Source organism: Chaetodon trifascialis, chromosome 5, assembly GCF_039877785.1.
Source record: "Chaetodon trifascialis isolate fChaTrf1 chromosome 5, fChaTrf1.hap1, whole genome shotgun sequence".
Classification (NCBI taxonomy): domain Eukaryota; kingdom Metazoa; phylum Chordata; class Actinopteri; order Chaetodontiformes; family Chaetodontidae; genus Chaetodon; species Chaetodon trifascialis.
Window position 1 is genome coordinate 19,498,669 of NC_092060.1, and position 13,435 is coordinate 19,512,103.

At 42.5% G+C, this 13,435-nt stretch overlaps 1 protein-coding gene across 1 annotated transcript; it reads right to left on the reverse strand.

Annotated features, from left to right (window-relative positions):
• Positions 1-769: 769 nt before the first annotated feature.
• Positions 770-6,852, reverse strand: kcnk4a (potassium channel, subfamily K, member 4a). The gene is made up of 6 exons (XM_070962190.1): positions 6,596-6,852; positions 5,390-5,507; positions 4,501-4,661; positions 3,791-3,989; positions 2,593-2,720; positions 770-2,480 (listed from the first exon to the last, which is right to left on the reverse strand). The coding sequence occupies exons 1-6, from the start codon at positions 6,782-6,784 to the stop codon at positions 1,389-1,391; spliced, it is 1,887 nt and encodes a 628-aa protein (XP_070818291.1). The 5' UTR covers positions 6,785-6,852; the 3' UTR covers positions 770-1,388.
• Positions 6,853-13,435: the final 6,583 nt, after the last annotated feature.

The window sequence follows — 13,435 nt, forward strand, 5'->3', positions numbered from 1 at the left end:
CGCACTTAAGTGCTCAAGACTGTAAGTGTGGGTACTGGGACAGACCTGTAGGAGCTTTGGTGGCTCCCTGACTTTTCATCTAGCGCCATCTAGCTACACAATGATAGTGAACATGGTAAATATTATACCTGCTAAACATGAAGACTGCCAGATCACAAAGTAACAAAGCAAATTTTGTGTTCTGACTTTGTGAGGCTAAGCATAAATAGTAAAAATATCCTGAAACATCAGCTTCATTCATGACGGTGAGGCTTTCATGTGGAAAATGCTGTATATGTTATAAGCGGTAGGAGTGTCAGGTCTGCTGGAAACCCACAGCTTTGGTGTGCCTAAACAAATATATAAATGTTTTTGGTTTTGCTCTAATTTCCCACAAGATGAAATGAAAGATCTCAAACCTTTTCCATGCACATAAAAAGCTTATTTCTGAGTCTGAGCACAACTTCGTTAAAATCCATGTTAGTGAGCACCTCTCCTTTGCCAAGATAATCCATTCCTATGACAGGCATGACATATCAAAATGCTGACTAAACAGCATGATTTTTACGCAGGTCACAATAAAAAGGCCTCCTTAAAACGTGTAGTTTTATCTCAGAACACAGTGAACACGGATGTTGTAGGTTTTGAAGGAGCGTGTGATTGCCATGCTGATTGCAGGGATGTCCACCAGAGATGTTCCCCTTCAACTGACTGTCTCCACTGTCATTTCCAGGATTTTGGCAGTCCAACCAAAGGGCCCCACCGTCACTGACCGCGCCAGCCCAGGACGTCCACATCCGGCTGCTTCGCCTGCAAGCTTGTCTCAGACAGCTGATGCAACGGCTGGTTTGCAAAACCAAATAATTTCTGCACAAACTGTCATAAACTGTCTCAGGGAAGCTCATCTGCATGCTTGTCATCCTCATCAGCATCTTTCGTTGTCATAACCAACTTGAGTGGGCAAATGCTCACTTTCAGTGGCGTCTGGCCCTTTGGAGAACTGCTTTCTTCCCTGATGCATACTGGTTTTCACTGTACTGGGCAAAGGCAGACAGCGTGATTGGTGGTTTGCTAATGTCAGCATTGTGAACAGAGTGCCCCATGGTGGTGGTGGGATTACAGTACAGGCAGACATAAGATAAGGACGATAAACACATGCACATTTTTTTGCACCTCATTTTACCTTGATATGCCACACCTTCCAGATGGATGAATTACCTTGGCAAAGGAAAAGTGCTCACTAACATGGATTTAAAGAAATTTGTGCTCAAAAGTTCAAAGAAACAATCCTTTTGTGTGCACAGAAAAAGTCTCAGATTTTTTATTTCAACTCCTGAAAAACTGGAGCGAAAGCAAAAGTGTCTATGTTTCTCTTCAGAGTGAGTTCGGTCATATGTTGACTTTGTCTGTCAGAGCGTCGGAGCTGAACCTGTGTGGTTCTCTGATGGGGGCCGGTCTGAAAGAGATGAGTCTGGAGGTGGTGTGGGGGGATTTGAAGGTGGCTGCATCTCACTGTGGGGCCTTCTCACCTGCAGGGGGCTCCACTTGTGTGGCAGCTGCCTATTGATGCTCCTCCTCTTGGGTTTTCGTGGTCGTCTCTTCCTCTCTTCGCTTGCTGCTGGCTGGTCACTCAGAGCGTCTGAGGACTCGTCGATGTACGCCAGGTTCTCTCCGAAGAAATCCAACAGCTGGCAGCTGGCTGAGGAGGCGATGTTGAGGGGAGGGGAGGGAAGGAGGACTGGGTGGTGAGAGGGAGAAATGAAGGGGGTAAGAGAGGAGGTGAGAGGGAGCAAACCAGAGGCAGGTGTGTGTTTGCAGCTATTGTTTTCTCCTGATCCATATTCCTCTGCGGGAGTCAGTTCGTTTTTCTCTTGCACTGTCTTCATGCCTGCGGCCCCTCCCTCCTCCATGCTGCTGACTGTATAGCAGGGCTGGAACCTGCGGAGCGCCAAGAAGGACGAGGAGGCAGAGGAGACGTCTGATCTGGAATCAAAAGGAGACTCAGATCCAGAGAGGGATCCTTCCTGCAGGGCTGCACCTGCTGAGTCCAGCTCTGAGGTGGAGCGGGCCACAGGGAGGGAGAATGAGCGGGCCAGCAGATGAGGAAACGACCTGCTTTCTGCCTGTAGACCCACAGCGGGGTCAACCCTCAATCCAGGCCCCACTCTCGGGACCGTTTCACCTCTAGCAGCACCGACTCGCGGCCTGGACTTGGCTACCACCGCCCTCTCCAGAGACGGATGGGTGTCCAGCTGGCTCATGGAGCTGGAGAGCGCGGCCCAGCGGTTCGGCAGGTGTCCATTCTCAGATCCTCCACGAACCCAGTGTCCCAGAGTGCCCTGGGCTCCACGACGGATGCGGCGACGCTCACTGCGTTTCCAGCGCCGGCGCTGCAGGAGGAAGGGGTCGTTGAACTCCAGAGGGTTTGGGATGCGGAAGTCCATGGACATGTTCTGGATGTTCTGGGTCCAGTCTGTCGCGTGGGCCCTCAACTCCTCCATCTGAGAGTGAGAGACATAAGCAACCTAAAGGATGAACCCTCTAAAAAAACGTAGGGCAGCTCGTCCCCTCTTGGTATACATTCCTGGCTGTCTAATAGCATACATCTCTCACCTCAGCGCGGGTCCTCTTAGACAGCACCCTCAGCCAGTTGCCTATCATGGTGAGGATGGAGGCAAAGTAGGCAAGACCAAACACTATCCACAAGAGCACCAGAGGCTTGAAGAACATGCCCTCGCGACCACCACCTGGACACAGAGAAAGCTGGATTTAATGGGATGAGATGTTTCCCAAAGAGATACAGTATTCCTCTTTCTGTTGACACCTCACAGGGGTCAAAGGTCAGAGTCCTGGAGCAGGGAGGAAGACAGTTTCAGGCTACAGGCTTTAACATGCTTTTTTTTTTTTTTTTTTGCTTCAAGCCATCCTCACATTATTGCAGCTTTCGCACACCACCCCTTAACAAATGATTCTATTCATTCTCAATAAATCTACTGATTATTTTTACAATGATCTAAAAAATAAAAAAGTGGGAAAAAAAAGGCCATCACAGCCCAAAGGGGAGGCCTTCAGATTTCTTGTTTAGTCTGACTAACAGTCCAAAACCCAAAGATTTATCATGGTTATGGCTGCTCACATTTGAGAAGCTGGAACCAGCAAATGTTGAGAGTATTTTTCTTGAAAGATAACTGAAACAGTTTAATCAACAATCTGGAAAGTCGCAGAATAATTTTCTGTGTATCAGCTAACCAGTCAATCGATTATTATTGTATGTACACGTGTGGCGTGCTGCAATGATACTGCGTTAAGGTACGAGATCCTTTGATCTCAGACTGCTGCAATTAGCAGATAAATTCCCTCACTCCACCCCAAGAATGCTGCACTGAGCGAAGCGGCACTTGCAGCACAAGAGCCTTGTTTAAAATGTGAACACAGCTTTGAAACAAAGCAATGTCTATTTCCATGTTTACAGTACTTGCAAGCTCTCATCACAGGGTGCATGTCCACGAGTAGCAGTTTAAGTGAGGGGTTGGTTTCATTTGTCAGACTGATTAATTTGATTTATTTTTAAGGCCCAAAGAACTCGAATAGTTTAGTATTTCATAAGAAGAAAGACACAAGAAAAGTTTTGTTCAGAAGAATTTAGATTTTCTTGTTTCATACTCTGGTAACCATCCTGTGACCCTTTGGAGGGTTAGGGTTAACCCTAACCCGGCCTCACAATTTCTTGTTGTGTCTTGTCCATATTGTCTGAAGTAAGCTATGAGGGTGTATTATGTATGTTTGTGTGTGTGTGTGTGTGTGTGTGTGTGTGTGTCAGTACCAGGTACATAGTCTCCAAAGCCAACAGTGGTGAGAGTGATGACCACAAAGTAGAGCGACTCCAGGAAAGACCAGTCCTCCACTTTCTGAAACACGACCGTTGGCACGGCGAGGAAGATCAGACAGCCAATGAGGATGGAGAGAACCGCCGAGATCACGCGCACTGTGGTCGGCCTGACCTTGCGTTTCTGAGAGAAAGATAAGGGCAAACACAGCAGCAGAATGAGCGACAGTGACTTAAGACTGAAATATTTACACATTAAATTGGATTTAATGAAACTAAGTTGACTAGACTTAAAGCTTGACTTCATGGTTTTACTGCGGTTTCAGGTCAAATGTCAGCGTTCTTTACATGAACATTACTTATTGGTGTGTCCATAATATCTCTTTATAAGATAAGACTCAGAGTCAATTAATGCTGAATAATGTCCTCAGTAACATATTTAATGTAAGTATGAGAGACAATGATAATGTTTTAAATCTTGCAGGGATAGTTTGCAATTTCCTTTAAAGCAGTCGGGAAAACCAAGAATCCCTTCTTTCATAACCACAGGAATATATATTTACAGTAATAGCGACGGCTCACATTCAGGTAGGAGGTTCTAACTATGTTCTTAACCAGGAAATCACACAGAATCCAAATGTTCAGGTGTAAATCCACCCGAGGTACGGCTGCTGGGCAGGACAGACCATTCTCACCAGGAAGAGGGTCTCAATCTTGGCCACAGCTCTCCGCAGCACTGTGCCCATGTGGTCACTCACTCCTGCGAGCAGTATGCCAAACATGGGGATGCCCACCAAGGCGTAGCACACACAGAACAACTGGCCGTACCACGTCCGAGGAGACAGGTTCCCAAAACCTAATGAAAAAATGAAAAGAACAGAAGGACCTTCACTATCATGGAAGTTAATATGAATGCAAGTTAAGATGTTCAGATGGATTTAGATGCTTGCTATTAAAGACAAAAAGATGAAGAAAAAGGAACGTCAGAAAGAGGCAAACGTGTCTACTACATTCACATTCACATGTATAATAAGTATACTGAATGAACGTATAAGAATAATTATGACATTGCTTTTTAGTTTTTCCATTTAAGTCCACCACTTAGTTCTTCAGCTGATGAAGATCAGTTTTCAACCAAAGAGCTCATTTTTGTTCCAGACCAGCCCTCCCACTTTGCAATGTTGTTATAGCTAAATCTCCAGCCTGCTGTTTGAAGCTATTCCTCATCGGTGAGGACAAACCAAAAAACCAAATTATAGATCTGATCTATTGGAAATCCATGTCAGGATACATTTTAAAAAGACAGATTTATTTTAGTCAGCCTCCTTCACTTAACGATCAAGCAAGTATAATTTTTCATAGATTAAAGTTTTGGTTATGAGGATGACAGGCTGATGAAAGGATGTTCAGAATGAAACTCAGATCTCTTCAATATTACAGGAACTGTGTGGAAAAAGTTCTCTTAAAAATCAGTTGCACAACATATCAGGTATGTAATCTTTCCAAAAGAGGTCTTCACTTTCAGAGAGCTTTTTATAGCTGTTGGATCTTCAAAGTGCAGCCTGAAGGTGAGTCCCCGCTTACCTATGGTGGTAATGATGGTACCACAGAAGAAGAAAGCGGAGGCCAAGTCCCAGCGGCTGGTGAAGTTGGCAGGAAGGCTGCTCACATCCAGGCCTGCCTCCACTGCAGACGCCACTCCCTGCATGGAGGCGATTTAATTGATTTAACTGTAAATGTACCCTCTAACATGTACGCACAAGACCCAAAACCAGCTTATTAATTTTACAGCCGCAATAAAACAATTTTTATGTAGACTTATATCACGACTTAGTACCAAAAGTCATTCTGCAGAAAAATGACACCAGTGACTGATACAGTATTATATATTACATGATTAATGCATTTAACTGTTGTATTCTATAAATCTATCACGTCTTTTGAGTTGTGCACGTGTGTGTGTGGTTGGGAGGAGGCATCTTAATATGAAAAGTAAAATATAAAGTTGAAGAAAATGGAATTAATCAAATACAAATGATGCAAAACTGTATTTAAGTACAACAATTGAGTAAATTTACTCTGTTACTTTCCATCTCTAGTTTCTACAAGTGACATAACAGCCTTCATGTGGTGAGGTGAAGATACTGTTTAAAAGACTGCCTTCTGGCTGTCTGCCCTCTTGTTTGTAAAATCTGTATTTAGGTGACATTTAAAGAGAGGAAACTGAAAATAACACTTCAGCTTTTTTTTTTTTTTTAGTTTTATATTAACCCTAGTACATTTAAAAACTGATATTTTGACTGGAATACTGTGCAAAGACTGAAAAAGACATTAGCTCAGTAAGTGCTGCCCATGTCAAAATGTGATAAATTTGGCATAGACTGAAACATGACTCAGTGAGGAGGAACATTTGGGGAGGAACTTTGGATAGCACTCTGCGTTTCAGCCTTGCAGATTGACTGTAACACTGGTTCCGCATGAGGTGGAGCTGCAGCTTGAAAACTGGCCTGAAAATGATGAAAGGGCATTCTGAGCCTTTCTTGCATCAAAAAAATATCAATTTCTTTATGTTGTGTGATGATGGATAAATGTGATGATTCTCAGGCAGTTCTGGAGTTATAGGGAGTATTTTTCTAAGCAGATTTATATATTAAATGATGTCAAATTAAATCAGAAACATCAAAAACAGAAAAGCAAAATAAAAACTGTATTTGTTTTTAGTTTAGTTGTTTAAAGTCACATTCTCAGTCAGTCTGTGTTTATGTAATGACAGAGTGTGTTCAATTGTACCTTCACAAGCTTGTGGAAGTCCAGCTCGGTGACACAGCTCTTATTATCGAGGAAGGTGCGCTTAGTAGTGAGCAGGTCTTTGTACGCCAAATTCTCATTGGGGGCCTCAAGGGTGCGGAAAACAAGCGCCCCCATCACTAAGTACAGCATGACCCCTGTCAGCAGAGCCAGGAGGGTGGTGCACCGCATTTTATCCCCGTCGACCCCCCCGACCCCTTCAGGGTTAGGGGTCAACGCTCAGAGGCCAGGATCTGGACGGGCTCTCAGTCAGGATACCGGGCACAGCTGGCCATAAACAGGAAGTTCCTTTAGAGAGGCAGTGTATGTGTGAGCACGGAAACATGTAAGCAAGCAACACAAGTGTTCTTGGAAGGCTGACAGACATTAACAACCTTTATTTATACATCAGTGCGTCAAACCGAAGAGACGGTCACTAACAGGAAAAGTGAGATGTTAAGAGCTGGAATGGTGTAAAATGAGTAAACTTAATATTTTAATTCTTTCACCGCACTCCATTAATCTGACTGCTGCAGTGACTGTAAAGTGCAGATAAAGATCCCAAATCCATTCCAAATCTATCTTAAAACTTTAGTGGCACACTTATATTTACACTGAAAGACTTACTGGTCACTGCAATCGTTCATTTTGTCCCTACAGCTATAAAGAGAGCCCTTCCTAATGTGTGTATATATATATATATATATATATATATATATATATATATATATATATATATATATATATATATATAAAACCACATTTCCACCCATAAGTGCCTGGAACATTTTACGCTCTCTTCTGTAACTCCTTCATGATGTGTTGTAGCACGGTGAACAAAAAATGGATTTGTAGCTGCAGAGTTTGAAAAACGGTACTGAAATAAAATGCTGCACTTACTCGTCCAATCAGAAATGGTCAGTGCCACTCCCAAAGTTCCTGCACTTTTACAAATACTCCCCCAGGGCAGAGATTTTTGGAGGGCTCATGGCCCAATTCAGACCTTGGTCTGCACTGTGGAAATACACTGTGTTCCTCCAAAGGTTCCTAGTCCCTAGGGAAAGTTCCTGTGGTGTAAATTTTGTTTAAGAAATGGGGGACATGAGGCTTCAGCATTCTGAGTCCGAAATGAAGTGGGACTTTCCAAAGTTACAGTGATTTTAGCACAAAGTTTCCTTTTGAATATTTTTTTCAATAAAAATATGACTGTAGGCTTTGTCTACCTGAAGCCTTGAGAGATGGGGGACAAAAAGGCATTCATGGGTACAAAAATTTCTTAGTTTGGTCTTAGTGGTCAGCGGGCACAAAGAGCATTATGTAGCGGGTCCTCAGAGAGTGAGCGAAATAAGGGAAATTTTAAGATACAGCAGCTCGGCTTGATGTGACGATGCGGACGAGAGGCCAAATCAACCAAAGCATGAGCGCATCTGCCCTAACACCACCTGTCCCAATGTCAAACACCTAATCCTACATTTCCCATAAGGTAACACAAACACAGACAGTTTCAATCCGGTTATGCTAGTAGCAGCTAATGTAGCCTCGGCCTGTTAGCCTCACGCAGCAGTGAGCAGCTAACTTCTTTCCCTTTGTTTCCTTGGTGCTACACTGACATTTCGTGTGGTGGTACCAAAGTTTAGGTCTGTTTAACTTGGAGTGTGTTGTGAATCATTAAAAAACCCAAATCAAATCAGAAACCAATGTTTGCCCAGTTCAGAGGATACAAGCCTCTTTCACAGTCTACCAAATAGCTGGAAATAAAGCGCAACGCATCCAATGTGATCACAGTCAAGGGGAGCAACACTGTTGATTTGAAAGGAACTATTCTTCACTTCCATCTGCCTTTATGGTTTCTGTTATGATAGCTTTCATGATAGCCAGTATAATGCATAAAGAAAGTTTTATAACAGAGAATAATAAAGACAGCACCTTAAGTCACTGATGTCAGGAGTTCATCCCATGTTAGAGCTCCGCAAAATCAGCTGACGGAGAAATCTTTGCTCTGTATTCCTGTTCTGCTTCCTCCCTGGTTGTTGGTTAGCAGATTGTCGCTCCACCTCTTTCTCCTTCAAACCATTTGAAGACTTTCAAACATGACAAAGCACAGACACAAACAGGCAAACACATGTATGTAAAAGTTTAAATGTAGATTAGAGCATGGAGGAACACAAGAGCTTTAAGCTGGCACAGTTCCCCATTTCACGCTCTGCAGGGTATGAGGGCATTCAGTAAGTGTTCACATTGTGGAGACTTTGTCATAATATCCAGGGAGGGACTGACACACACCAGGCCGCCCTGCCAGCGGTCCCACAAACGATTAGACTCTGCCAAAACTCCAAACATACATCTTGACATTAATCGAAAACAAGTTTATCGCTTATCTTCATTTGGCTTTTAATGTTTTCTTTGAACTGCGTAGGCCTTTGAGATAGACACACATACACACGCAGAGCACTGGGATTTAGGTGCTTCTTGCTTTGGGTCAGCCGGCCCCGGTTGGCTCCACACGGACCTTGACAATGTTCTGAGATTTCCCAGAGTCTGGCCGACTGTTAGCATTCTGCGCTAATGGACTGTTGGCTTTGGTTTGTGTGGACAGTCTCGCTGTCTGCCCCTGGCTTCAACACTGACAGCCATTATTAGTTATCACTGTCTAAACTTGCGCTGGCATATTTTGATATTTTGCTAAGATACTGAGTGAGGGGAGCTTAGAAAAGAGCAGGACTGTGGCTGATGGGCGATGATCTAATCTTAAGATAAACAGTGGGGCAGGTGGGGAAATAAATTATGAGGAGAGCTGTTTGAAAAGAAGCATGCGGCTGAGAGAAGATGTGCAAGAGCCGTTCTTTGGTTTACATTTAAGGCAGGTGTACAAGACAAATCTGGCCAAACTACGGTGAACTACAGAAACTGAAAAAAAACAGAAAAAAGAAAAACAGCTGGAAACAGCCCTCTGTGCTCAGTTTATCCACCAAGTTTGTGATCTCTAACAACTCAAACATACTTCCTCCACTAAAAAATGTGTTTTTTTTATTCTTACTTTGTTTAGATTTTTGAGTTTCACTGTCCAGAATGGTGCATGTGCCAAGTTTGACACGAGATGCCTGTTTTCACATTCCTCTGCTGAAGGGGGAAGTTTCTCTGCGCTCACTTTGAATCTCAGTTTAGCACACGTACGTTCAGGTAAGATGGAGCCAATTGAGGTTCAGTATGCAGCTTAAACAAGTCTGAGGAGGAAACGTGAATCCTCTTGTACACATACACTGAGAATAGACTTCACCCTGTAGCAACAGACATCTTGTGTCTAGTAGCCTTTAAAATGAATAGTATTTGCATTTTCATATAAGATAGATAAGATAAGAGATAAGACTTTATAGATCCCACTCTGGGGAAATTTAGCTGTTACAGCCAGCAAGTGTGACAAAGAGCAAGCACAGTGGCATAAAGAGGTAAAAAAAAAAAAAAAAGTATACAGGGTACAGAACAGAAAAACATCTATGTATATGCACATGTGTAAAGATTCTAAAAAATAGGAAATGCCAAATTATGCCAAATGTTCTGGACTATTCTGGATTGGGATTCTGTTTCAACAAGGTAACTGAATTTTTTATAACATTGATCACCTTAAAAACAACTTTTCCCAACTGTATGAGAGCTGATTGCGAACATGGTTTTGAACCAATGAAACGGACACATTCTGGTTGGGATCTTGCTGTTAAACATGCTTAAATACAGTATGATGGATTTACATAAGCAACAACAGAAACTTCTGTTACTGAATCTTTTTAACAGCTTATTCATACAAGGTATGAAATTAAAGTCAATTCAACCTCTCTGGGGTGTAGCTGACCCCCATAAATATCATCACTGTGTAGAGTGGGATATATTATTTGTCAAGGACAACACACACCTGTTTGTGCATAGGTCATATAACATAAAACATGAACTATTATAATAATGCTTTATGGTAATTTCCATTTATTACCTTCAGGGGGTTCCCGCTTCAATACTTTTCTAGAAAAGGCTGATTTTGCTGTTTCTAGCATTACACTTGCACATGCAGCTCTGGGATCTGCGAGACTCCAAGCAGCTCATGAGGGAAGCTTGTGTCACCAACTGCCGCTGGTTTTTAGTGGCTGTATTGTTTCTACTGTAACCCAGGCCAGCTCAAAAAAAGAGGCCTGTTTGTGAATGTGTCAGTCGGCCACAGCCGAAGAAAGAAAGATTTTGTTGCGCCCCTTTATCTGTGCCGACAAACCTTGAGGGATGAATGTGATCATCTGTTGAGGAGGATATAGTATCAACAGAAGAATTTACAGTGCTGGGAGAAAATAAAGCTCCTTTGGATGCAATTATGCCCCCAAAGTGATAATCTCTTTTTAAGTCAGCGAACACTGACGTCAGAAGCAGATCATATGTTACAACTCTGGTTTCTGGTTTCACGCTCTGGGAAACAATTATCCTCAAAAATAATGATAGGACTGTTTTGAGGTACAGATGTAGCCAAGAAAAAGACAAATGTATTGACATTTTGATCTGAAGATACACCCCCCCCAAAAAAAAGCGAATGAAAAGCTTATCAAACACTACGGCTGCACTTGCAGAAACAGATGCATACATTTTAAAACACAGTTTTAAGCTATGTTACTTTCTAAATTTGGCACTTAAATTACTGTGTAGTCAGCAGTGTCAGGGTTGAGAGACTTTATATTGGCAGGAATGGTCGAGCGGGGGGATTGATCATCTCTTTTTAAATCAGTATGACAGTCTGCTGCTTATACTTGGTAACCTGCAATTAAAAAGGAAGAAAGGAAATGTGGAAGAAAGGCCTAAGAGCCATACATGCAATCTGAATCTAAAAACAAGCAGTGTGCATGATAAAAAGACACATTTCTGCTTATGAGGAGAAAATGAACAACAGAATCAGCCTTTTCTCAAAAATACTCTGATAACACATTTGAAAGAAATTATTTTTGCATGTCTTACCTTCAGTTTGAAGAAATGTTGCTATCCAAGCTCGTTTCATGCAGCATGTGCTGTTCTCTCACCATTCAGCACTCAGCGAGGAGCTCTGTGTGTGCGTGTGTGTGTGTGTGTGTGTGTTGTCAAAGTGCATGTGTGTTTTCTCCTTGGAAGGTGTTTCCCCATTCTCGTGACCCTACATCACTCTGGCAGAGGAGAGCAGATCGTAGGAGGAGGAGCATTACATTACAGTGCAGTGAGTGTGAAGTGCCGTCACTGCAGAGGAAGAGCAAAGGGCCCGGAGTTTCCTGAGCTGGACGTGGGGGGGCTTCGCTCTCTAAATCCTCGCCTTTTCAATCTCTGTCTTTTTGGGCAGTAAAAAGAGACACTTGTTTCTTCAAAGTCAGAATTATGATGCAGGCAGTTTTTCTCGCACTTGAGGAGGAATTGCATCATGAAATAAAACAGACTTTTAAGTTTAAGTCTAACTCTTCATCTCCTCAACTCCTTGATTTTCTTTGATCCAAGCCTGTTGAGAAGCTTTCGGTACCTTCTCAACCACGTGTTCATGACCAAGAGGCAAAGGGAGAGGACTTTGGGTAATTGCGGAAATACTTATGTGATTAAACCAAGATATTCCACTTAAACACTTTGAGGCTCTCTTCATTGGACCGCAACACTCATTTAGACTTAGTTGATGGCCAGCAGTCAAAAAACACCCCTCGCTCACAGTCGACAGTGAACCAAACATACTTAAGATAACGACATGAAATACAGAAAGTACAGAGCCAGACATCTCAGACGCAAAGGCTCTCCGAGGTAAATGAATCCAGGACAGAGACAATGATTAAATTAAAAGCAAGTCTTTTATTCTAGCCGCAAACACGACAGATACATTCACATCAAAGTGTCCAAAACAAGGCAACAAATACACAGTGAGCTTCTGCGCTCAGGGTCCGACAATCCCACCTCACTGCCAAAAGACTACAGATCCCAGAGATGTGAAGGCAGCTGACGGGGAGGGGAAGCGTGTGTGCGCGCGTGTGAGGGTGTCAACATGGCAAATGAATGGCGATGGCATCAAGTCAAGGCAGCAACAGTGCACACTGTTCTGACCAAGTCAACAAACCAAGGCCATGAGAGAACACAGAAACTTAAAAAAAAATAATAATAATAATTTTAATAAAAATATGTGAAAAACCTTCAACTGAAATAATCTCAAAAGTCACTGAAAGACAGCTCAACAAGGTTTCCAAAGATAGATTCACACTGTTCCAAGTCTGTCTTAAAACCATACTCAAATAACAATATGTAAATTGAGGACTTAATTGGCACTTTAATGGATCTCCTGGTCCATAACGAACCTTTCTTAAAGCAATCTGAGTGTAATTACTGGGAGGCAAAACCCTCAGTCCTGTTTTTGACGCTAACATGAGGATTCAGCAGTCTGAGTATAACAAATCAAGCAGGTATCTTTAAAAGCTACGGTTGTTTTAGTATCAATTCCAAGCACTGTTTGGTGGGAACATAAAGAAACTACACTTTTTAAAGACTATACTATAAAGACTGTAACTTTGGAAGATACCCACTTGATTTAACTGAGGGAGTGATCATTAAAAATGGCAGAATTTCATGCTTCAAGAACAAATATTTTGCAGAGAAATTTCATTGGACTGTGGATTTTGCCCCCATCATTAACATTTAACCTGCTTTAGAAAAAAGTTCTCTTTGTGGCCAGAGAGACAATCATAACGACCAGTAACAGTCAATGTACATGTGGGCATGTAAGATGGACTTCAAAAAAGGTGAACCTCTCCTTTGACTAACTGGAGAAACCTTGTAAGCAAGCAAAGAGGTGAGATTCTCTGTCACAGGAGATGATAC